Source organism: Lagopus leucura, unplaced genomic scaffold, assembly GCF_019238085.1.
Source record: "Lagopus leucura isolate 7727_CA_CO unplaced genomic scaffold, USGS_WTPT01 Super-Scaffold_100157, whole genome shotgun sequence".
NCBI lineage: Eukaryota > Metazoa > Chordata > Aves > Galliformes > Phasianidae > Lagopus > Lagopus leucura.
The window spans coordinates 35037016-35060139 of NW_024962334.1; the positions used below are offsets into that span (position 1 = coordinate 35037016).

General features: G+C 42.0%; 1 protein-coding gene across 13 annotated transcripts in view; it reads right to left on the reverse strand.

Moving 5' to 3' along the window:
* Nucleotides 1–143: 143 nt before the first annotated feature.
* ABI1 (abl interactor 1) overlaps nt 144–23124 on the reverse strand; it is a 76745-nt gene continuing 53764 nt past the window's right edge. Inside the window, exons 4-12 of one of the 13 annotated variants that reach the window (XM_042888281.1) lie at nt 19041–19055; nt 18208–18308; nt 14766–14906; nt 12659–12759; nt 12005–12085; nt 10190–10366; nt 7160–7246; nt 3075–3260; nt 144–1194 (exon numbers count right to left, since the gene is read on the reverse strand). In XM_042888281.1, the coding sequence (XP_042744215.1) occupies nt 1019–1194; nt 3075–3260; nt 7160–7246; nt 10190–10366; nt 12005–12085; nt 12659–12759; nt 14766–14906; nt 18208–18308; nt 19041–19055 (1065 nt within the window). In that variant the 3' untranslated portion in view covers nt 144–1018. The remainder of the gene's footprint in view (nt 1195–3074; nt 3261–7159; nt 7247–10189; nt 10367–12004; nt 12086–12658; nt 12760–14765; nt 14907–18207; nt 18309–19040; nt 19056–23124) is intronic. The other 12 variants (XM_042888269.1, XM_042888270.1, XM_042888274.1 and 9 more) reach the window with 12 other exon arrangements.

Here is a 23124-nt window from a genome sequence, read left to right on the forward strand (position 1 = left end):
CGTCCAGATACAGTTTCCACTGAGAAATGTCAGTTACAGACAGTGTCAACTCATTCTATCTAGATAACTAGGCTCAATCAAGAACTCTTGCTAAAACTTATACTGGAAGAAAAGAACTTTTAAGAGTTTGTATAAATGGATAATTCAGGTTTCATATCTAATTTATTTGCCCTCTGTCAGTGATAAAGTCATGTTACAAACATTTGCTTTTTAGTACATTGCCTGGGATAACACAGCCATGATTTTGCTACGTTAGCATTCCAAACTTCTTTGTCAAACCAGCCAACAAAGTAATGGACAAGACCTTTGGTTCACTTATATATTTATGAATGGAAAAAGTCATAATGTAAATTTACTTATTAAAAAAACTTGGGTACAAATTACACATACATAAGACCACCCATTTTTTGATTCACATGGACATCTTAGACCCAAACAACTCATTGTAATAGACTTCAGTGAGAATACTCCAGGTAAAGATTACAACAATTGGAAGCATCTTGGATTTTTAAAAAAGTATATTTCAATACATAAGTTTGTATGCATGCTTTAAACAAATATAGTTCAAGAATGAGCAAAGAGTCTAAACAAAAAGTAACATGACCAGCACTAACATTAAACTTCTCATCCAGATTTTAATATGTTAGTCTAACGTAGTGTTAGTTACCATGCTGTACTGAAAAATGTAATGGCACAATCTGAATCATGGTTCATTAAATATTATACCCTACTTCCCCAGAATATTTAGGCTGGTCATAAAATTAACAATGCGTAAGTAAATAAGTATAACCAGTTATAGACAGTTGCTTGTTTTACAGATTGCCATCAGGTAAGACATACTGCCCCCAGAGACTCAGAGAGATGGACATTCAATCATACCATTAAAACAGTATGGCCTGAAGAAATGGGCACATTTTTTTGAAAGTATATTAAGACAATTCTGTTAGCTTTTAGTTACCCCTCGTAAATAATCATGGTATGACCGAGTACAAGACCCAACTTTGAAAAGCAAAGGATTTTAATCGGCATAGTGCATGATTGATTCAACATAATTCCCAGGAAACAAGCCGGTTACTCGATTGCAAACTCCTTCATACCAGCCGTCATCGTTCTTCTTTATCACATAAATGATTGCACCCTCCATAAACGACAGCTCATCATCTTTGTCCTTTGTATAGTCATATATAGCAACGACTGTGGATTGAACAGGGAAAAGGTTAGCATCGTGCTAATAGCACCACTCAGTACCATTATATTTTGGAAAGACTTGTTTGCCATCCTGATTTACTGTACTGAATTCACACAGTTTTCCTGTTCAACATCAAGTCCAGAAAGTGACATCTGCCTTTTCTTGCAGTCCTGACTGCCTGTAAGCAGTGGGTGGTGACTGCATTGAATGCTCCTAAACCTTCTGGTGTGGGCAAGCGCCTCTGGCTGGAGCGCAGTGCAACAGTGGACATGGCCACCCAAAAGCTGGGTTACGAACCAGGTGGGTCTGTGAATGTGGCGCTCAGACATGTGAATTCACAATTCACATGTGAATTTCTGCTCAGACTGCCTCGAAGGCATTCAGATCCCTGCATATCTTGATTAGAGAAAGCCTAAAAAAAAATCACTGTAGAAAAAGACCACTAGGAAAAATTCTTACACAATAGCCCCTGCAACTGTACAGTGCATACTGCAGTGCATGACCATATAGTCATCACAGAATTGCTCCACGATTCTGTGATCATGCACAATCTTGTAAACATAGCTGTACAGAAGTGAATCATTTCCTGCTTTTGCTGCATAGTTTCTAGATGATAATAAGATTTGACATTACTTTTAAAGGGGCTACAATGAATGCAAGTGTTAAAGTTACTATAGGAAAAAGAACGAGGGAATTTTTAACATACACAACAATATACTAACTTTGGACATCTCTTATCCTTTAAAATAGTTAATATGGGTTTATGCAATAGGTCAATTTTATAGGTTTTAAGAATCTACTATTTTACATGATGTATCATCTTAGAAACTTGAGTCTTACTGCCTAGCAAATGATGGTGGAATAGGTCAGTTCTTTTCATCCCATGAGTGCACCCTACATACAGTGCAGCCAGCAGCGAGGACAGAACACAGCAGTTCCACCGCTGCTGCCAAGACAGTACCACAGACACATTTCATGCTCATGACAGTACCAGCCAGAGCCTGAGAGAACTTGCAGCGTTGCTGTTGACAAGCTGGTCGCTGTCCTAACACAGACAGCTCTATGGGCAAGAAATCAGTTATTCTTGGGAAGAAATGTTTATTATATGAGTTTATGTCTAAGCACAGTTACAGTCTGCTGAGGCAGACTCACTGGTATGTCTCATAGACTCACAGAATGGTTTGGATTGGAAGGTGCATAAAGCCCATTCAGTTCCAACCCCCTGCAATGCACAGGGCTCCCATTCACAGCTCAGGCTGCCCAGGGCCCCATTCAATCCAGCCTTGAACACCTCCGGGGATGGGGCACCCACTCTCTGGGCAGCTCTCTGGGCAGCCAGTGCCCAGACCTCACCATCCTCTGAGGAAGAAAATTTCCTCCAAGCATCTAACCTAAATCTCCCCTTTCAGTTTAAAACCATTCCTCATCCTATCGCTCTCACTACATTTCACAGCAAAATGTTTCACGGTCTGCTCTAGCTGGCTTTCCATCTTGATAGGATAGAGCAGGACAGAGCATGGACTTTCTGGGCTTTGTGCCGCACACTTTCTAGATGACTGCTCAGCAACCCTGAGGTAGCTGCAGACGCAGTCCAGCAGCTCAACAAAGATGAAAAGCCATCGGATTCACATCTGCTTCTCATAACTGTTTCACTATACTTTTTTTATCCCTCCATTCTAGAATGCTTGAAGATATTTTATAATCCTTCTTTAAAAGGATTACATTTTATCACATCAGGTGTAGCCACTGACAAACCAAGAACGGAACACTTTGAGTTCTGGCTAGCAGGGACAATGACTTTTCATCAGACCAAGCTTTGTCATTCATCCCCTTCAGATACCATTAATCCCCGGTGCTGCAGGTACACAGTTGCAGTCCTTCCTACCTTTCTCTATGTAGTTCTTCGGCGCCCAGGCAGGATCTCCATCCGCATAGGGATCGCTGTACTGCACAACAGCAGCCTCCTCGTCCTCATAGTCCACGGGGGGTGGGGGTGGAGGTGGGGGGGAGTCATCGAACATTGGCATCTCGTCAGGGGGCGGCGGGGGGGGAGGAGTCGGGCTATCGGCAACTGGAAACGTTGGGAAAGTTTTTTTACATGAAAACCAGCGTGCAGATATAAACAAACCTGAGGCTGTAGACTGTAAATAAAAGGGGTGGGGATGACAACACACAGCATGCGCTATAATACCATGCACTGATTAGAAACAGAGGCTTTGTATTAACAGCTACAACACGCAGCTACGTTCGTTATTAGTGGTCAGATCTACATAGAGATGCTACTAGAGTCAAAGCACATGCTGCAGGTCATAAGCTGAACATCAGCAGCGGGCAGCCCTGCTCGCTAGCCATGCTAAGGGCTGGCTGCAGCAGAAGCTGTGGGAGCACTGCAAGCAGCACCCTCTGAGCCGGGCAGCAGCAGCTGGTGGCCAGCCAGCAGCACAATTCGTTCTGCACAAAGCCTTTGCCTGTACAGTCACTTCCATTTGTTTGTGAACACTGCTTCTTTGGATTCCCTCTCTCAGAGCTAGCCCTAAGAGGGCAAAAAGATCTGGTACAGATCACAAAAAAGGGAAGAGACTAGGCTTCTAATTTAACCAAGTGGGAAAAAAACAAGCGATCTTTCTGCAGAAGAAAAGCTTCGTACTGATCAGTATCCTGCACACTAGCTTGTGTGTATGCACACATCCAGGATACCGTTAACAAATGGAAAACTACAACAGACGGCTGCTGCTCTTTGGGAAAAAGTGCTCAAGGAATTAAGTGAGTAATCCAAAATGTCAAATCCCTGCCCTGAGACTCTCCAATCAGCACAATTACAGGTTGCTTTGGGAAAGGGAAAAGAGAAAGGCATTATGGAACAAATCACTCTTTCAAACAGATCTTAATAACATAGCAGCTGGCAGAACAGAGGGGAGACAGATCCCACATGTGAGACACAGGGCTACCCATCTCATTCCCTGGATCTGGGGCCACTACACATAAACCTGGGCGGGAGTTACTGTAAGGAACCATCACCGAGCTCAGCACTGCTGTATAAGCACACAGATTTAATGACAAGCAATCTCGGAGTCTGCATATGAAACACAGACAGGCTGAAATCCACTGCTCTGAGAGGGTGTGACTGAAAGAGCAGGGCATGTGCTCCAGAACACTGCTACTTTTAAGAAAGACAAGCTGGAAAGCAAGGAAAGAACACAGCACGGAGTGAAGCTAGTTAGATTTGTTTGCTTTACTGCTCTTCACTTCTGCCTGGCCACTACTAACCAGTGACTAACCTTTGGTCCACAGGAACACAGCTTAGCACAGCTCTCAAGTTCTAGCTGTGCCAGAGAGGCTGTGCTGTGGTGGGGGAAGGCCACAGCCCCCAAGGCACTGCTGTCACTTCAATCACAGCTCCCCACAGTGGGGCTAGCCGAGCTCCATGCCCCATAGCCTTGCGGCAGGGGGCGGCTGCCACTGTGTCAACAATTCCTATTCCATACAGAAACCCACTGATGTCATTTGGAGACAGACTAACAAAGTCTCTGTCCAATTGAGTGCTCTGTCTTGCCTGCATTACTGAGCAGCACTCACAGGCAGGCTTCGTTATTACACCACAGGCACATGACAGCACTATTTATAAATACACAGGGTTTGTGTGCTCTTTTCAGCACATCTTTCACCAAATATACTGCTATCCTTAGTATCCAGCTACAGCCAGGAAAAGAAAAGTACTGAACAACAATCCTTTGAGATGCTAAGAAATCCTTACCTTAATAAAGGCTGTATTTATTCAACAGTGAAGATGCGTATTTGACAAGAACAGAAGAGGGCAGGAAATGTGAGTGTGGAAGTGCCAACACACAGCCTAACCAAAATGCTGTGCTCACAGTGCGTGTTTTATGGGAAATGTGTAAAACAATTCAACATCACATTTACACAAGGGGAGAAAACGGAACAGAAAATCAGACAAGTGTCACCCCAGGATGTGTCCCCACCTCTGGGATTGCAACCTACGCATTGCCTGGTTCTGAACTCAGCCAGGCAAAATCAGGAGCAGCATCAATTTTTCTAGGAGGAAAAAATGGCATGCAGAAGCACTCTAAATGAGGAAGGGCACAGGGTCCAGTACATAGACCGGACTTAACAAAGCTTCAAACTGAAGCATTTTCTCTAGCTTGTGTTCACATCCCTGTCATTAAGTGGGGCCCTGCAGACTCATCTTTAGCAGAATGGGTGCTAGAGTGCAGCAGCTGACAGCTAGTCACTGGTCCCTGGGCACACTGCTAAACCTCTCTGCAGGAGACACCCATGGCTTGGGCACAGGGTGCAGGAAAAAAAAACAGACCTTGAGCATTTTCTAATCCTCTGCCCTAGAAAAAGTCTGAAAGGAGTCCACAGCGTGCACAGAAGATGCTTTCCAAACCCAATAATCTTTATGAAAAGGAAAGACTTTTCCCATAAGAGGCAAGCCTACCCGTGTCTCTGTAACTCCACTTCCTGTGATTGTGCTGTAGAAAACAAGACAGTGGAAGGTCCCCTGCAGACAGTTCTGCTGAGTGTGTGCACAGCTGCCACACGCACTCCCACCTCTGAAACAAGGCAGCAGCAGCAGCTCAAAACCATACTCATTAGAGAACTTTCAAACCTCAGGGACTATTAAAGCAAGAAAATAAACAGGACAATTCCTAGACCACATTTCAACCTATTTTCTGCTGCAATCTCATTCACAAGTCAGCTTTAATTTTCATTGTGACAGACAAATAAGTCTGTCCCTTTTCACCATACCTGGAACAATTCAGAAGCAGGTGTCAATTTTCTCAAGGTTATCTGCAAGTGAAGACATTTTGTACCTTTCATCTTCAGTACATCTACCTCTACACTTTGCATTTTGGGAAGGCATGTCAATTTTGTGGCATGCAAGTCTACATAAACACGACTTTAGCATTCATCTAACATAACAGCAAAATACCTTCTTTCTGAATGGGAACCACAGAGATGCTTCTTACACCTGGGAAAACACTCACAATACGAGCACTAAGAAACTCAAATGGGAAGCTGCATAGCAGCACTGATCAGTGCTGAGAGCCCCTCAGCATATCCCGGAGCACCACTGCACAGTAACAGTCCCTGAGATTCTAGCAGACTCCACCATGATTCCCAAACGCCTTAAGAATGCATTATACTCATTCCATGCCCTACCTGCATTGCATTCTTTCTTTTGTTTACAAAACAACAACATTCTCCTGGAACAAAGATGAACTCACAGCAGGAGCAAGACTTTACCCCTGCACTAGCATTAGGGATAGGAACACTCACCTGAAACGAATCAAGCAATAATGGTAAAAGCAGAGATAGCAGTGGAAAACAGATCACAGCCAGGGAGCATCTCTCACAAATCTATCCACAGAGCTATGCCGTAAGCAGCTCAGTAGGGAAATCTGGCTACAGGACACAAAGCAACGGAGAATGAAAGGCGGGAGAGAGGAGAAATACCTCAGGAGCTCCTTTGTAATGGCATTAGATCATAAGAGTGCACATTTTCAATTGCCTTTATGGCTCACCAAAAACTATCGCAGTACTGGAGTCAATGACTGCACAGTACATATTTTGACAGTCCGCATAAGCCTTCTAATAAAAACTAATCAATTATCCCTACTGAAAAAGCCTCGGGCAGGATGATTCAACATGAAATTAATATTTTAATTAAGATACACTTCTACAATCAGATGAAGCAGATGCCACATATTTCACACTGTATTTCTCTAATAAATTTGTAGTTTGGAACTTAAATGGGTCAGTAATAATCATGCACGTGTTATAAAATATTGACGAGTGTGCCCTTCAGCTCCAATAGCATATTGACACTACAACGCAAGATGGTATTAGCTTCTGGAAAAGGAAACAAAAGAGAGTCTGACTTGCCAGCCATGCATGCTAGAAGGAAGGAGGCTCTACCCTTTAATAGCTCAGCTTGTCCAAACTTACTGTTTTCCTGCACCCTGGCCACGAAGCCTGTGAGAGGTATCTGTGGAGTCAACTGAGGCATAGGGGGAGGGGGTGGAGCAATAGAAACTGGTAGCAAGGCACACACCAGATGGGGAAAGTCAAACAGACACAGGGGAAAAAAAAAAGGAAACAAACAAAAGCAGCCGTCAGTAACGAGGACCACAAAACAAAGTATGTCAAGAACAACAAGAACACACACACAGAAGAACCTTCTTCAAGCTTGTGTTTCCAACGAGGCTGAATTCGTGGCTAGCCAATCAAGGCCCAAAAAGCAAAACCTGCCCGCATCCATCTGAGCACAAAGCAGAGTGCAGCCCACAGCAGGGAGCTCCCGGGGTGAGTGCGGGTGCACAGGCAGCACGCAGTGCTGAGCTTCTCATTGTGCTCACAATTGCTCAGATCCAGGAACTCTCTGTATAAAATGTGCTGCCAGAAGAGGAGGCGGTGGTGTGGAGGATTCTGGACTCCTCCTCTACCATCAGAGCAGAGAGCTACATCAAATGCAGCAAAACAGCACTGACACAGAGTAAAGACAGCAACTTTACAAAGGAAACAATGCTGTGATGTCAGTACTCGTACAGAGCACCTCCTGTAATTTTGCTGGGGATGGGGACAAGGGACAGCTCACAGCATTGTTGTTCTGCATATAAAAAGGAACTTGTTGCTTATTGGAAAGAAAATAGGTAAGTTTTGAGTGGAACGGTGTTTTATTTCAAGTTATTAAGCCCTCTGTGGTTAGAGGCACTCTGCAACTTAAGAACTGTGAAGTTGTTAAGTGGCAAAGGCTTCTCATTTCCCCTGAAGCACGGCCCTGCTCAGTGAGACATGAGACAGGAAACATTGAACCAGCGCTCAGCCCCACCAGGTTGACAGCTGAGGTGTTCAGCTTTCCCCTCTGCACACAACAGAGAGGACGTGCCACATAAAGTACCAGTGCTGGTGGGACAGCAGTGAAGGTGGGGAGGAGGGAGAAAAAAGCAAACAAAAAAGAAAAGAACAACAGAACATCAGCTCATTTGTTTACACTGTGCCTCTTCTCAGGTGAATTTCTCTTGCATCAAAACAGAGAATTCCTGTGAAGATGGGAATTCAGCAGCATAATCCAGTTGGAATCAAATTTGAAAGAGGTTCTGTACTTCCAAGTAAGCAACAGTTTTAAATAAAGCCATGACTAAGATTAATGTTTGATGAATAAAAACGAAGCATTTAGTTCATTACAAAACCAATAATCAAATCAACTGAATGAAGGAAACAACCAATAAAAGAGGGACAACAAACAGGTTTCTCACAAAATTGAAGTAAACATCTAAGAAAAAAAACAGAATATTTGTTAGCATGAGAAGTAAAACCTTAAGGAAACGTGGAACCTAGATTTAACGTCAAGACAGTAGCATTAAAAAAAAATCACCAGTTTCAGAAACAGAGAAAAAAAACAGTTTAAGGTAGAAAAAACGCACCCATCATCAAAATACTGTTCAAAAAAATTTTGACAATCAGTATTTTGAAAACACCAAAGATGCCGGACTGGGGAACAGCACCTGCATTTGAGCAAAAAATTGCCTTGGAAAACTCCAAATGTTCAGAAATAGTGGTGTGCAGAGCATTCAAGGTGACTAACTATTTCCAGAAGTCCTGTTTATTCATCAGAACACAACTGTTTGAGCAGGAGGGGGTTTCTGTTATTATGGACAATTAATTTTGGGGAGCAGAGTGTGGAAGAAAATGAAGAGTCAGTCTGAAAATTAGGAATGGGGAAGAAAAAAAAAAGTAGATAAGTACTGTGCCTGCATAGAAAGACATTGTTGGACTAATGTTGTACTTGTAAACCACTGAGAAAATGTTTCACCCTGTGTCTCAAATACTGTCTATGTGTTCTTTCCTTAAGAATAAGTATACTACCAGGCAGCACTGGTCCGTAGAGATCTTCAGCTCAAACATCAACATTTCTTTTTATAGGAATATCACTCTGTAGTTTAGAGTCGGCACAGCACTAAAAGCCACGTGAGTACAGTCACTCCTCTACGTATATCTGGTAAAAATGATCCTTGTTGTTTCCAGTAAGGAAGAATTTCAGTAAGGATAATTTTGGACTGAAAGGAGTAAGGAAAAAGTCCCTGATCTAAACACAGCTTTCCACCAAGATTCTAGTAGATCCCTCTTTTGCAGAACTTTCTGCAGTCAACCTTGCTTGCCGTGTTCTGTGGTTAGGCAGAACCCTGCTGACTAAAACCAGGCTCAGCTGCCCACTGCATAGAATCACAGAATCACAGAGCTGGGCTGGGTTGAAAAGGACCACAATGATCATCTAGATTCAACCCCCCTGCTACATACAGGGTTGCCACCCACCAGACCAGGCTGCCCAGAGCCACATCCAGCCTGGCCTTGAATGCCTCTAGGGATGGGGCACCCCACTGCTCACTCATTTCCACCTCCACTATTGGTGTAGAAGCATAGAGGAGCAATTTGTTAAAAAGAAAAGAGACTGAACTCTTCGTCCCTGCTCCAACAGTCAAGTTTAAAGTGAAGAACAAAGGAGAAATTTGGAGACAGAAATAGGATTTGAGAACAAGACAGAGACAGGGAGATACTGAGTAATGGGAAAAGCTTGTTTTATGAGCATTGTGCTCCGATAGCACCCTCTCGCCACTGGTCCAGTAGTGGAGGAAGTGTGCTACAACCACATTAGGTCTCCTGCAAAAAATCTGGTTTTAGTTTATGTTCTCCAAGCACACCTGAAATGCTAAGTATAATGTGCCCATAATTAGACAGGCAATCATCATAATTTCTCGTTGTGAGTAACAGCAAACAACTCAGAGGGGAAAAACAGTGAAATTGCATACAGTACAATCTCTGTACAACTCAGAGTTTTTCTTATTTGTTTTTCTTTCTATTTCAGGAAAGAAAGCAATAATCTTATTGATGCTCTTCACAAATGAATTAAAATGCCATGCATGCTTTTACAATCATTTTGCTCAAAACAGTTTTTGATTTCAGAGCTCAGAAGCTTACTTGAATTTTGAGAATAAAGAGGCCCGCCATTAACATGAGGTTGAGCAGAAAATGGGGCAGTCACAGAAGGATTCCGTCTGTATCCACCAGAAGATGCTGAAGAAGTGGTAGAGTTGTGTCGCGAGATTTGCCTGGTCATTGTGCCATACTGGGAACCAGGAGCTGAACCTGGAGCAGCTGAAAAGCATTAGCCAGAGGAACCAAGGAAAAGACTTGAGCAGAGCATTACTTGGGACAGAATGCAGAAAACAGAAAAAGCCCAGAACCTGGGAATTATTTGACCACACATCACCAGTAAATTAAGACAGTAACAGGAGATTAACAGAAGACAAACATCCCTGTTATAATCAGTAACGAGAAAACAGGACATAAAAGAACATTCATATAAAGGGCATTTGAGAAATGCTGGTAACTACTTTGACAGTCTGATGGGGCTGGAAACTTGGATCAGCTTCCAGCTCCTAAGCATATCTCAAGAATTCTACATGCAATACCCTTTATTGAAAAGCGCACACAAAAAATCACACATTCTGCTCAAAGCAAATGTTCTCCATTGTGAACCAGAATTTGTCTCCCGTCAAATAATAAAAAATGCTCTAATAAAATAGTAAAATAAATGTCACGAGCTTCAGATGCTTGGCACATTCACCAATCATATTTGCTAGATGTGCTTTTATATTCATGGAATTTGCACCACTAATAGACCAGAATCACCAGTGCCGGCTGTCAGAAAGACATGTCACTCATTCTTCAAGATGGATACCCATTTTTACCTTCCCCATGCTCGCTGCACAAAAGCCAAGATTAATAAAACAATTTAAGTTCTCTTTTTGCTTTCACCTCTGAGAGATAAATGAAAGCATCAAGCCTTGCAAACTAATGAATCTCAAACATTGAGGTCACATGGATCAACGCACAACTCTGCAGTTTTTGAATGCAAAAACTGTTTTGCAATAAAATGTTCTGTGCTTTTAAATACATACGTATATATCTTATACAGACAGATAAAAATATATACAAAACGCACACGCATGGCACAGTGTGCGGTCAGTAGTTTGCAGTCCTGTAGTGCCATCCAAAGTCACTTTCACTTAACACTTCAGTAAGAGAAAGTGCAAAGGGTTACATGGGTCAAAGCCTCCAAAGCTGGTTTCATAACAAGATCTATGAATTTTGACATCTGTTTCTGATAGGAAAGGGAGAGGTCTGTGTAGTTTTACACTTACTACTTTTAAATCCTTTCCTAACAGCAACATGTAATGTTCGAAGCATTTTTTCAAGAACTGTTGGCTTGTATCATAAAGTCTTTCAGTTTGGCATCTGCCTGCAGCATTACAGGATCAAACCCAAGCCACCGTGACAGACACTTCTGCTTTTCAGTCACCTTTTCCCTCAGGATAGAATACGTACATCACCCTACACATCAGCTACCATTTTTAAGTGAGAATGCAACCGTAGCAGCTTAGTTTCAACTGCAAGAGTGATACAGCAGAATGGTAATGTTCCAGCTGATTTTGAGCTCCTTCAGATCAAACAGATTGAACCTTAGCTTTACTGGGAATGGAGATTTCAAGCAACTAGCAGCTTTTCCCCATACCTTGTACATTTACCTTCAGAGGCTTTAACCACAGGAAGTTAGCAGAGATTAGATTTGTTTAAAAAAAAAAAAATCACATCAGAACCGATTTTTATGTTAAAATCATGTAGACCCCAGTACAGATGAAAAAAAAACAGCTTCACTAAGTCCATTAGGAAGAGATGATTATTGATTATGCAGCGTGACTGCAATCACTTCAGCATTGACACAAGTCTCACCTATCAGACTGCCCATCGGGAGAGGTGGTGGCAGTGGTGGTGCTGGCGGGGCTCCAGGAGGAGGAGGAACAGAAATGTGTGCTAATAAAATAGTTTATATTCCCAATTAGGCCACATATTTAAAAAGCAGGTAAGAAAGCAAGGGCACTTCATAGGCTTCCCAAATAAATACAAAAATTTAACTTTAGTCTGATACAAGCTCAGACCCTGATCCTACAAAGGGTTCTGTACCTGCAGGTCATTATTCCCATTTATTTCAATGGGATGACAGGTGATAGTAAGATGTATGCCTATTCGGCCCAGTGCAGGATCAGAAACACCAGGAAATAGAAAGGAAAGCCTACACATGTGTAAGAAAGTGAACCAAGGAACAAATTCAACAGATGTACACACTGAGAAAACCTGCATTGCTCTCTTTCACTGCTGTGCTACACACACGTTCTCCTGCTTCTGTCAGTGGTCTCTCTCACAGTTTAGCAACTTCAGACTGTACCAGAATAAATGACACTAGTTGACAAGTCTGAATTCTACTACTGGCAATATTCTGTAGGTCATCTTTTGTATTTTATTTGAGGTAAAAACTTCTATTCACTTGTACAAACACAAGTGACTGATATTAAAGCCTTAAGTTAACATGGGAAGAGTCCCTCCTACCTGGCCCAATGGTTGGCGGCGAAGGTGTAGGCACGGCAATGGGAATGCCAATACTGCTGCTGCCGCTGTTCTCTCGACTGCCGCTCCCTCCACTACTGCCACTATAAGAGAAAAACAGAAAAACAAGTATTAGCACACATTTCCTACAAAAGCCTATCAACAGCCATGTTTCTTGTGTGAACTCTGCTGGTCTAACAGCAGACAGTCAAAAAATCCACTACAAAAAGCCCTTGTCTCTACCTACAATCTCATATAGCTAATCAACTATGTGGGAAGCATTACATCCCTAATAAATGGAATTAGCTAAGCTGATGAACATCACTATGCATAAAATGTCTAATTACATGACTTCAAAAATAAAAAGGTAAGCAACCATACCAATTCTAGGCAACGGAGTAACAACTGCAGGAACGGTTCAAGAGCCTTGTATTAATTAGAAGCAATAATGGGGGCTGGAAGAGTTCATGCCTAAACTACAAATAATTATTCAAAATTAATTATCCTATCAGCTGAAGGAACCTTTCCTCTACTTCGAACAGAGGCTTAGAATAAAAAGTCTTTCACTGAGAAAAGCTGTGATTATCCAAGCTGGGTAGGGGAAGGGAAGGAATAACTATCTGCATAGCCAGTGCACCTTTTCACACACACAAGCACACAATTTGTGTATGAGAAGTTTGTTTCTAAGATAGTCTATAAGATAACAGTACAACCAGGTGGCAATTTGTCTCAGTACTGTTCATGTCCTAGGCCAGCAATAGAGATTTTTACAGAACATGCTTTTAGTGATCTACTGCAGAGACCAAAACATCTCTTTCCACCCAGAGATGAAAAAAGGAATTAAAGTTCAGACTACATCTGTCCTTATTCTTACTCGAGAACATTCCTTAGGCCAAGGCTTGAATTTACACAGATTAAATGGATGATATAAAGGGAACTAAGCAGTCAAGATGCCTTGAAGCCAAAACACACCACTTTCAGCCATTCACGTTAATGATTAAGTACCCAGTGATTTTACAGTTTCTTTACCAATCCTGGGTAGCTACAAATCATTCAAACATTTCTTAAGAAAATAATACTGTTACAAAAAGAGAATCAGTGATCTGAAATGGAAGCAAAGATAATTCCTTCAAAATTAGTGTTCTGTCTGCTGAAGACCTTGATCTCGTCACCATGGTTGCAGCTGACTTTCTAACTGTAGTCTACACAAAATACAGATCTTGTGAGACAAGTGTAGGGAGCGTTTACAGGAGCCAGCTAAACACGTTAACAAGATCTTCACTGCATCCAGATTTAGACACTATTTAATTCTGACAGTATTTCATGAACATCGTGTCCAAAATACCTTCAATCCCTAATTAGTGACCAACTGTGTTTAATTGTCTACAGGGTGTTAAAAAAATTAAGGCAGAAGCTCTCTGAAAAATAAACTACCGTTTTATTTTTAGATGAACTCTTTTGTCTGTTTTTTTTTTCCTGCAGTTCGGAAGTTCTGATACTGTCAAACTGAGGAAACTAAACTCACTCATGAGGCACAAAGAAAAATCTATCCCTGGAATTTGAGAATAAATTTACATGATAAAAAAAGAGAACAAAGTACACTACCATACCTTTCTCACCTCAGGACACACCATTCTTTCATAAAAATCCTTGATTGTGTGGAAACAATTGGGTACTGCCAATACCTGCTTTGTGAGTAAGCTTTACATTCCACTTCTATCATGCAAGCACTGATTACAAGCATTAAGTTTTAGCCAAAAGAAAGCAATTGGCTTTTCAGACTACTTTCATCATAGTGTTTTTAATCAAGAGAAATTCCCCTTTGCAACTACTGGACTTGAAAACAACAACAAAAAAACTATTCTATAAAGGGTAACTACATTTTAGACTAAGGTTAGCTAGGCAGCTTTTAACCCAGTACCCAGGACCCATCACTGCTTGACTTCTCAACTGCATAAATTTTGAAGTTCTGCTTATTTTCGGGAAAAAAGTACCGCAGAAAATGAAGTCCGTGCTGCCAAGAGCACTAAGCTTCAAAGCTTTTCTGTGACTTTCAGTAAACAGCAGCGTGCCAGGCAGGAAGGAGTGTGAGTGAGAAAAAATGTTCTACCTGTGTGTTCTTGGTCTCTGGTTCAAGGAAGCTGTCCTCCCCGGGCTGTGCTGGCTGCCCAGTCTGGCAGGACTGGTCATGTAATCATTAGGGACTGTTGGCGGTTTGACTGGCTCCAGGGTTTTGTAAGGAGTATTTCGTCTGGTCAAGAGAGAAAGATTTGAAGACAGAAAGATAAACAATCAGTACATCAAAAGGATAACTGCATGGAGTCGTGAAGCCACTTGTTTTTTTACATTTTCACATGAGACCACAGTGATCCACATTAGAGTATATTAAACAAATTTCACCAGCGAGAGGTGGTGAAATCACCTTCAACTCTCTAAAGTGCTCTTACGTAGAAAGATCCACACAAGTTGGCCTAGAGCACAAACCGATTAAAAAAGCCTAAGCTAAATACATCACCAAAAATATATGCTTTGAACTACATACCATACAGCAGTTACACCTGTGCCATATCCCAGGGTTATCTTTTAATACACTGCACGTGAGCAATTCTTTCCCTTTTAACAATGCCTTCTTTCTCCCTCTCCCCTCCAAATGCTTAACCATCCTAAAAGCATTCTTGGCTGAAGGTATTCAACTCATTAAGACAGGAGTAAGTCCAAACTATTCACAGAACAAGTTACGTTTGCAATCATCAGTGCTCTTCCTAGCAGCGCTGTTTCATGCTGTAATCAAGCATATCACTTAAGCAGATCTTTAAGCACTTCAGAGACCAGCTTCATTGTCTGCATTCTACAGACACAGAAAGTGAAGCTCAGAGACTTCCAAGGTCACTAAGCAGACTGCATCAACTCAGAAATGCAGCATGGATCTTTCGAGATCTATTTACCCACCCCGTTTCTGCCTTCAGAACAGTGTGTGTATTGTACTGAGCTGCAGAGCTCTTCAGTTCTCACCAGTTACCAAGAGATCCCTTGCAAGACACGGAACTTGGCAACACACCAGCTAAGCAAAAACAAAAATAGCAAACTACTGGCATTTAATCACTTGTTCCATTGCTGGTTATAACCAGCCTGTTAAGCTATATGGTTTCACAGTATTTTAAGAAATGTATCTACTTCCTTTCTACAATGTAGAATGCAATTGAACTATTAAAAACTCTCTTGAGGAGAAAAATGGAATTATCATGTTTGTTTGTATGAATGATGGTGTTTGTAAATTAGTTTGTCTATATAAAGACCTGCAGATGACTCTGATGTGCAGACTGCCACCACCTGTAGACCTGCCAAAAGAGATCAGTCATGGGAAAAATAAAGTGACTCTATTCCAGTTGTAAGAGATAGAGCTCTAAATATTGCCAAGTGAAATAATAAGCACAGAAGATTTAAAATATGCTTCCAACAGAAATAACCTTGAAAACTAACATTTTGAAGTATTCTATCTTGGAATGCACTGGCAATAAGAAATGCAGCCTCTTGGCTTGATAGCACTATTCATTTTGCCCATCCAATTTCAATATCCTATCAAAAGCAAACCCTGCTACATCCTCAGGCTCAGTTGGATCCTGGTTTCTCCTTGTTCTCTGCTTCATTGAAGGACTGAAACTCCCATGCACAGAGAAGTAAAGAATAATTTCTTTGTGCCATGCAGGTCCAACCCATCCCTCTGTTTTTCTGCCAGTCTTGCACAGCAGAGGAGAGCAGTCCTCTGACACAGCAGTGCCAACACCCAGTGCCTACTGCCACAGGGGAGCCAAAGGTAGCCTAAGGCCATGCTTTGCTCCACGTCCCTCTTGGTGCAGCTGCTCCCTCCAATCAGCTTCTCCAGCTCCAGCCTTTCACTTGCTTTCTTCTCTGCTCCCAGCCTGAGCAGCCCCCCAAAAAGCCCCTGTACCTGCTGTTCATTCATTTCACAGCTCAGGCAGTTCCTGAGCAAGACTCTTTCCTAGCATCACTTTGGATCACCCTGCCCTTGCCTTGGAGGGATAAGCTGTACACCTACTTCAGGGCTCATGTTAGACATCAAGCTCACTCTGATTTACATGTTTATCTCTGTTTTCTGGATGAAAGGGAGAAGAGCAGCATCCCTGTGGTTTCCAGCATTTTTTTCTGCATATATTAGGGAAAACAGTCATGCCTATGATATTTCATGCTGTGGCAGAACATGGCTGCTCGAGACAAGAGCTGTACTTCCTGAACAAGAAGGGCAGATAGAAATCTGTGTTAGGAAGCCACATTATTCCTTCTCCTCAGTCAACTGCTGCTTTTTTTCATGCTCATCTGGAAATGACATTGGCTGATTAATCCTTGTCAGGCATCAGCTGAGGCAATGGGAGTATGAGAGACTGCTCAGCAGTCCATCAGCACTGCTGCCACACTGGGGGCAGCCAGGAGGATGTAAAATCCTACTCAGCTTCCCGGGCTGATCAACAACAACAACGCTCTCTCAGCTGGGATAAGAGAGACAATTGGAATGCTGATTTTGTGCCCTTGAGCAATGGGAATTTTCAGAAAACATGCTGAGGAACCCCCTAGGGTAATGTTTCTGTGGAATACACAATAAACACTGCCATCCTGAAGCAGCAAAGTAGCAAATCAGGATTAAAAATCACTAAGTCTTTGACAAAAGCAGTTGCTGCTCCTAATTTTCCTTGGCCGTTTCTCCAGTTCTGTCTCATTACTTCTCATTTCTCCAGCTGCCCAGCTCTCTGAGAAAACATGCTGAAGCTGACACAGCCACAGCAGCCAGCTTTAAAGTGCCTCAGTCACCCACAGCATAAAGGAAAGCCTAAGTGTGACAAACAGGTAAAAGTTCTTATTTCAAATGCTTTCTCAGCAGACAAAGCCACACTGCACTCACTCTGAGCTGTTCAGGTATTCATGCTTTGGTCCCTACCAACAAATACTTGCTGGCACACAGCGATAAGCAGATTTCATTGCCCACAGGTCCAGAGTAGAGAAATTGATGATATGGTAGGGAACTCTGGTCACAGGGAGGCTTGGAAAAAGCAAAATCTTTCCTCATTTAAATGTAAAAATAAAAATCCGCAAGTCAGTGAGAATCAGTGTTGCCAATATGTTAATGATGCCATGAATTTTGCTTAGTTAATGCAATAAACATGCTATCAACAGCCATTTCCTATCTCTGTAATGAGAAACAAGCAGACAAGAACTTCAACAATGAAATCTTTGCTGAGGTTAAAACCTCATTGATATTCTCTCACATTACCCAGGACTTCTACCCAAAATTCAGGAATAACAGTAACTTCTACTTTATCCATATCTACAATAAACCCCTATGCAAAGCAGTTATTTCAAAAGGTCACCAGGAAAATACAGAGGCAGTGCAGCCGAAAGGGTTTACACAGCAAAACTAATTGTGTTATTTCCTAAAGGCAATCAGAACTGCTATCTATCCACCTATTTAAGAAACATCGACGTTGGCACATTTAAAGCTGTGTCTTCAACAAGCAAGACTGAGCACTATTCATTCTTACCCCAGAGTTCCCCGGCCTGACATGGGAGGACTTGGTGGTTTTTGTGTAGGCGGATTTGTTCTTGACAAGGTGCCAGTTCTTGCAGGCTGGTTATTTCCATGCTGAAATAAGGGAAAACATGATTTTATTTTTATAACGGAGCAGCTCTATTATTGACAGGTTTTGCTTTTTTTTAAAGTGTAAGACTACAAAGCGAGAATTCCCAGACAGCTGTCAAACAGCAAGTTTTTAGCTACACACAAGACAGACAATAGTATATACAAAGAGTTCAAATACAAGCTTAATGTTATTTTTGCTATTAATGTACAACAGACATCAGAAAGCTAGGCAATTGACAGTTTCATGCACAAATCTCTCGTTTCTCTCTTTTCTTTAAGGGGAAGCCACATTTGTGTTCATCTCAGTTGGAGTGTCAATAATTTCAACCCAGCTTTAATGCTGACAGTACAATACAGTCAGCGCAGGCCCAGGATGGCTCAGCTCGGCCCTGCTATTTGACTAGCAGAGTCATTCAGATTGTCTGGGAAGTCTCCTGCAAAAAAAATGTAAGTGAAGGGAATTGAGGCATCTACTGAATTCAGAGCGAAGCACTACATGTGTTAGAGAAATTAATCGTCTATGTGTAAATGCAGATGTCAATGTATCGCAGATATATTGACAGGCTAAACGCTGAAAACAACAAAACATTCAAGTACAGCATGTTTAATCTAAATATCCTATGGAAAGCAGAGGAGAGCGTAAGAGCGCGCTAGTTTTCAGTTTTAATGGCTCTGCAGCCTCTACTATCAGTCACATGAGGCACTGTGGGGCAAAGGAGAAATAACACTTCTTACCTTGGCTTTTAGCCACTTAACGTTGGCAAAAAAAGGGGGAAAAAGGGAGAAATTAATGGCAGATCCATCACAACTGACAGGACAGGTTAAACTACAGATAATCACATTTAAAAATATAATCTGAGTCTACTGATACTTAGCTACATCCCAGTACACTACCAAAGATGTTACTGGCTCACGCTGTCACGCAGCAGAATGTTCCATGACTAAGCAACATCCAGAGAAAAACCACTTGTGACAAAACGAAGCTTAGCTGAGCTTTGCCAGGTCTGTTTGCCAGGCTCCTCACGGGCAGTAAAGGGTTGAAGAGCCCTTTGCTGACTGTTCAAGTCCAAAACCAAATCAATGCTATTTCAATGGCAACACGCACTTAAGAATTTGTTCACAAAAGCACAGTTGCAGCTATACGGCACAGAGTGGACTTGCCCGTTGTTTTGACACTTAACCTTCGTGTGTTTTGAAGAAATTCTAGCTGCTGCTTTGAATGGTAAACAAAGAAAAGTGAGTTTTCAGACAGGATGAGCAGCAGAGCCTTTCACCTCTGGTTTATTGATTGAAACCTGATTCAAGCCAGCACTGCGCTGGCTGCTCAAAACGGTGTTGGCAGTGCTCTAATGATTGTCATGCTGAAATTTCAGCTCCTAGAACCAAGTCATTATGTGACTCCACTGTATTATTTTTACAGCCTTCGTGACTGCAGAGAAAAAAATTATGACAGCTTGGCTTCATAATTCTATAAAGAAAACTAATGTAATTTATTTTTTTTTTAATCCAAGGTGAGCTCTTTAATTTTATTGAGGGGGTGGAAATTCATCATTTTGAATGTAGACAAGCAATAGTTTCACTTACTTTCAAAAAATTCTCAGCAGCCCCAAAACATAAAATAATCCCAGTACTGTTTTTAAGGTTATCTGGAAATAAATTGTCATTTCCAGACCAAGAGCCACAGACCAACTTAAAAGTGTTCATGATCCTTGAAAAAATAATTAAAATATGCAATACAGCAATGCAGATGTGTGACACTTCTGACAGGGTCTGCCCAACCACTGAGAAACAGCTGGGGTTTAAAAATCAAAAGGTTGAAAGCCAGTGCCCTGAAGTTATTCATATCACAAAAACACAAAGCCCATTCCAAAATTCAAATGAAAAAGCTTAGCTGAGGTAAGTAAATTTGAAGGTCATCCTGTTCACTCTCAGTCTGGGCTGAGGTTCATCAGCAGGGTAACAGAATGAAGGCATTTGAACCACATCTGTCCCCACCACATTTATTTCATGGATAAACACAACGCTCAATTTCCATGATGCCAGGGTAGTCTCCCAAGCACTATATTTTTAAAACAAGCTTTTAGCTTTCCCCTCTCATAGGAGGAACCCTCCCCTTACTCAACCAGTTGCCAAGGGCAATGGCATAACACAAATAGAGACCAAAAAGTGAAACTTGTTCTGTTCCCCATACTAGCAGCTATAGACAGAAACCTTTTAAAGGCTTAAAAGGAAGGGTGGCATGGTTTCTTACCCAGACTCTATCAATAAATTTGCCTGCTTCAGAAATTTAAAGACAAAAAGATTCCTCTCTTTCCTTCGCTTCGTCTTCCCACCCCCTCCTTAATCACTATTACATTCTGCCCCCACTGCAGCAACAGAGTATTCTCATGAAGAACTGAATCAGGAGTCTTTCATCTCATCTCAAACCTGCTTGCTGTTAAGCACTGTTCAACATGCTGAATGCATCCAAAGTCCAGCAGCTCTTGACCTTTATCTCTATTGCTACGACTTCACCAGGTGACCTTCATCTCCTTCAGTACCAACTATGTTACATGAACCAATGTTCAGATCCACAAACACGCACACATCTCTTCATTATGCAGAAGAGTTGATGGCTGCTGTCATTCTGCTTTCATTAAGTGAAAAGCTCTGTGCATGTTCCCTGTGCTGTTGTTAATGTAAACAGGAGTCATATGGACAGGAAAACACAGAAAGAAGGAACAGAAAGAGAGTGAGGATTCTTACAGGAGAGGAACTCTGGATCCAAAAGACAGAAGTATGGCAGGAACGCAGATGAATCAAAGGGAGATGAGCCATATGGCTGTTTAATCATGGTTAGTAAGCTAATTAATTAGGAGACATTTTCTTGTATTTATTGGCTGATCTTATGAGGTCAATCATGCTGCATTTCTTAAGTCTGAAAGCCGAATTTAGTGCTATCTAAACAATTCCAAAAATCGCTTTGAGCTGGGAACAGTTTAAGCAGCAGTCTGGCATCAATATAGCCTTAAAAAGGGGAGGGGAGGGGAAAACAGCAGGAAACCAAAGGGAAAAGCAAGTATATGTTTAGCATAGGTTCAAGCATCTCTCCAACCGCTGCCAGGCCAGGTGGCAGAGCATGCCCACCAGGACTGACTGACTCATCAGCACTGGAAGGTTGGAGTCAGGAAGGAAGGAAACGTAGGGCATAAGGAAAAGGCAGCGGTGCACAAGGTTCACGGCTTGAAGAGGGAAGCCTATATGGAGGAGAATCTGTAAATGAAGAGATAGGAGGTGCAAAAGGTTTCAGAAAAGCTAAGTGAAACAAAGAGCAGCACTGAGTTCTTGGCATGTACTGAAAACTCCTGCAGAGATGTAATGAGCATGACTCTCTGCTCCTGCTAGCTGTGTTACTGTACACATGGCAGACAGCCTCCCGTATTCTAGACACATCAGAACAACAGCACAGTGCATAGGATTGCTGGAGACATTTTTGATGTCAAAGTGCAGAACCACACAGATTAGGATGCTCCCAGAATAAAACAGCATGCTAAGCAGCACTACTGGTTGGGGTTTTTCGCAAGCATCATAGCAGAGAGGTGTTTTAAAGATGAGAACATAGTCTTGCTTTTCTTGGGAAAATGTGCAAAGTACATGGATACAGTTTGAAGGGCTGACACAGAATTAAGAGACAGAAACCATAGTTTTAGGTTCAAGAAACAGGAGCCAACCTCCCTGCACTTCCAAAGGATGACAGCTAGTGCAGTGTTAGACCCACAGGGCTTTAGTAAGAGACAACAGGTTGACCACGGACTGACAGCCAGCACCGGGCTGGAAAGAAGTAATGTTCTTCAAGCAATATTCTTCAACAAGCAGGTGTTTACAAGTCATACGAAGCATTTATCACAGCCAAAGGTATGGCTGCTTCTGTAACTGATGAAGGGACTTCAGAGCACTCAGACTGAGTTTTCAAGTTTGGACTTCATGTTTGGACAGAGCAAACAATATTTTGGAACAGCTAAGCAATGACTTTAAGTTAGTGCCTATGTTGCTTAAGGCAGTAGTTTCAGCAGTTCCAGCCTGCTCGGTTCTGACCATCTAAACAGCAGAAAAATAAGTTCAGACAGAGACAGCATTGCAGGGCTCTGCTGTATGTGAACAAAAGGACAAGGCTGTGAGTGGCAGAAGATTCATGGCTGGCATGGATGAGTGGTGTCTGAGACAACCAGAAGTATCTACTGGTAGCCAAAGGACATCCGGGTTTCTGAAGGACTCCACTCCTGGCCACTGGGGGCAGCCACTGGAAGAACATTTAATAATTTCCATGCCAAGCAACAAGTCATGGGGGAACATTAGTCATGATTCAGGGAACCAGAAAGCTATTACTTGAGTTAAAAATTGTGTATGGAAAGCTAGGGCTATTGACACCGTGCGAAACTCATTTATGGGAGCACATCTATCTGAAACCATGGAAATACCAAAATCCAGTTCCACACAGCAGCGAAATTTTCCCCACGCTGAAGTCCAGGCAGCTTTTCCTATTCATTTCAGCTATGAATTCCTCAATTTAGGTTGTAGCAACTTTAAATCTCTGTGCAGGTTGGCAGCACTTCCCCTGCTGTATGTGGTTAATATTTCTCCAAGTTGTGAAATTCAAGAGCAAATTTCACTCTGTATCCTGCAGTCCTTAAAGACTATCGATTTCAATTGCTGTCCAATGGAAACACAGGTTTAAAAACTGCTGTTAGCCTAATCTGCATCAATAGAAAGTGTACAGGAAACTCAGAACTGTAATATGTACATTCTGTAAAAGCAATAACCATCCTTAGATCTGTCATTA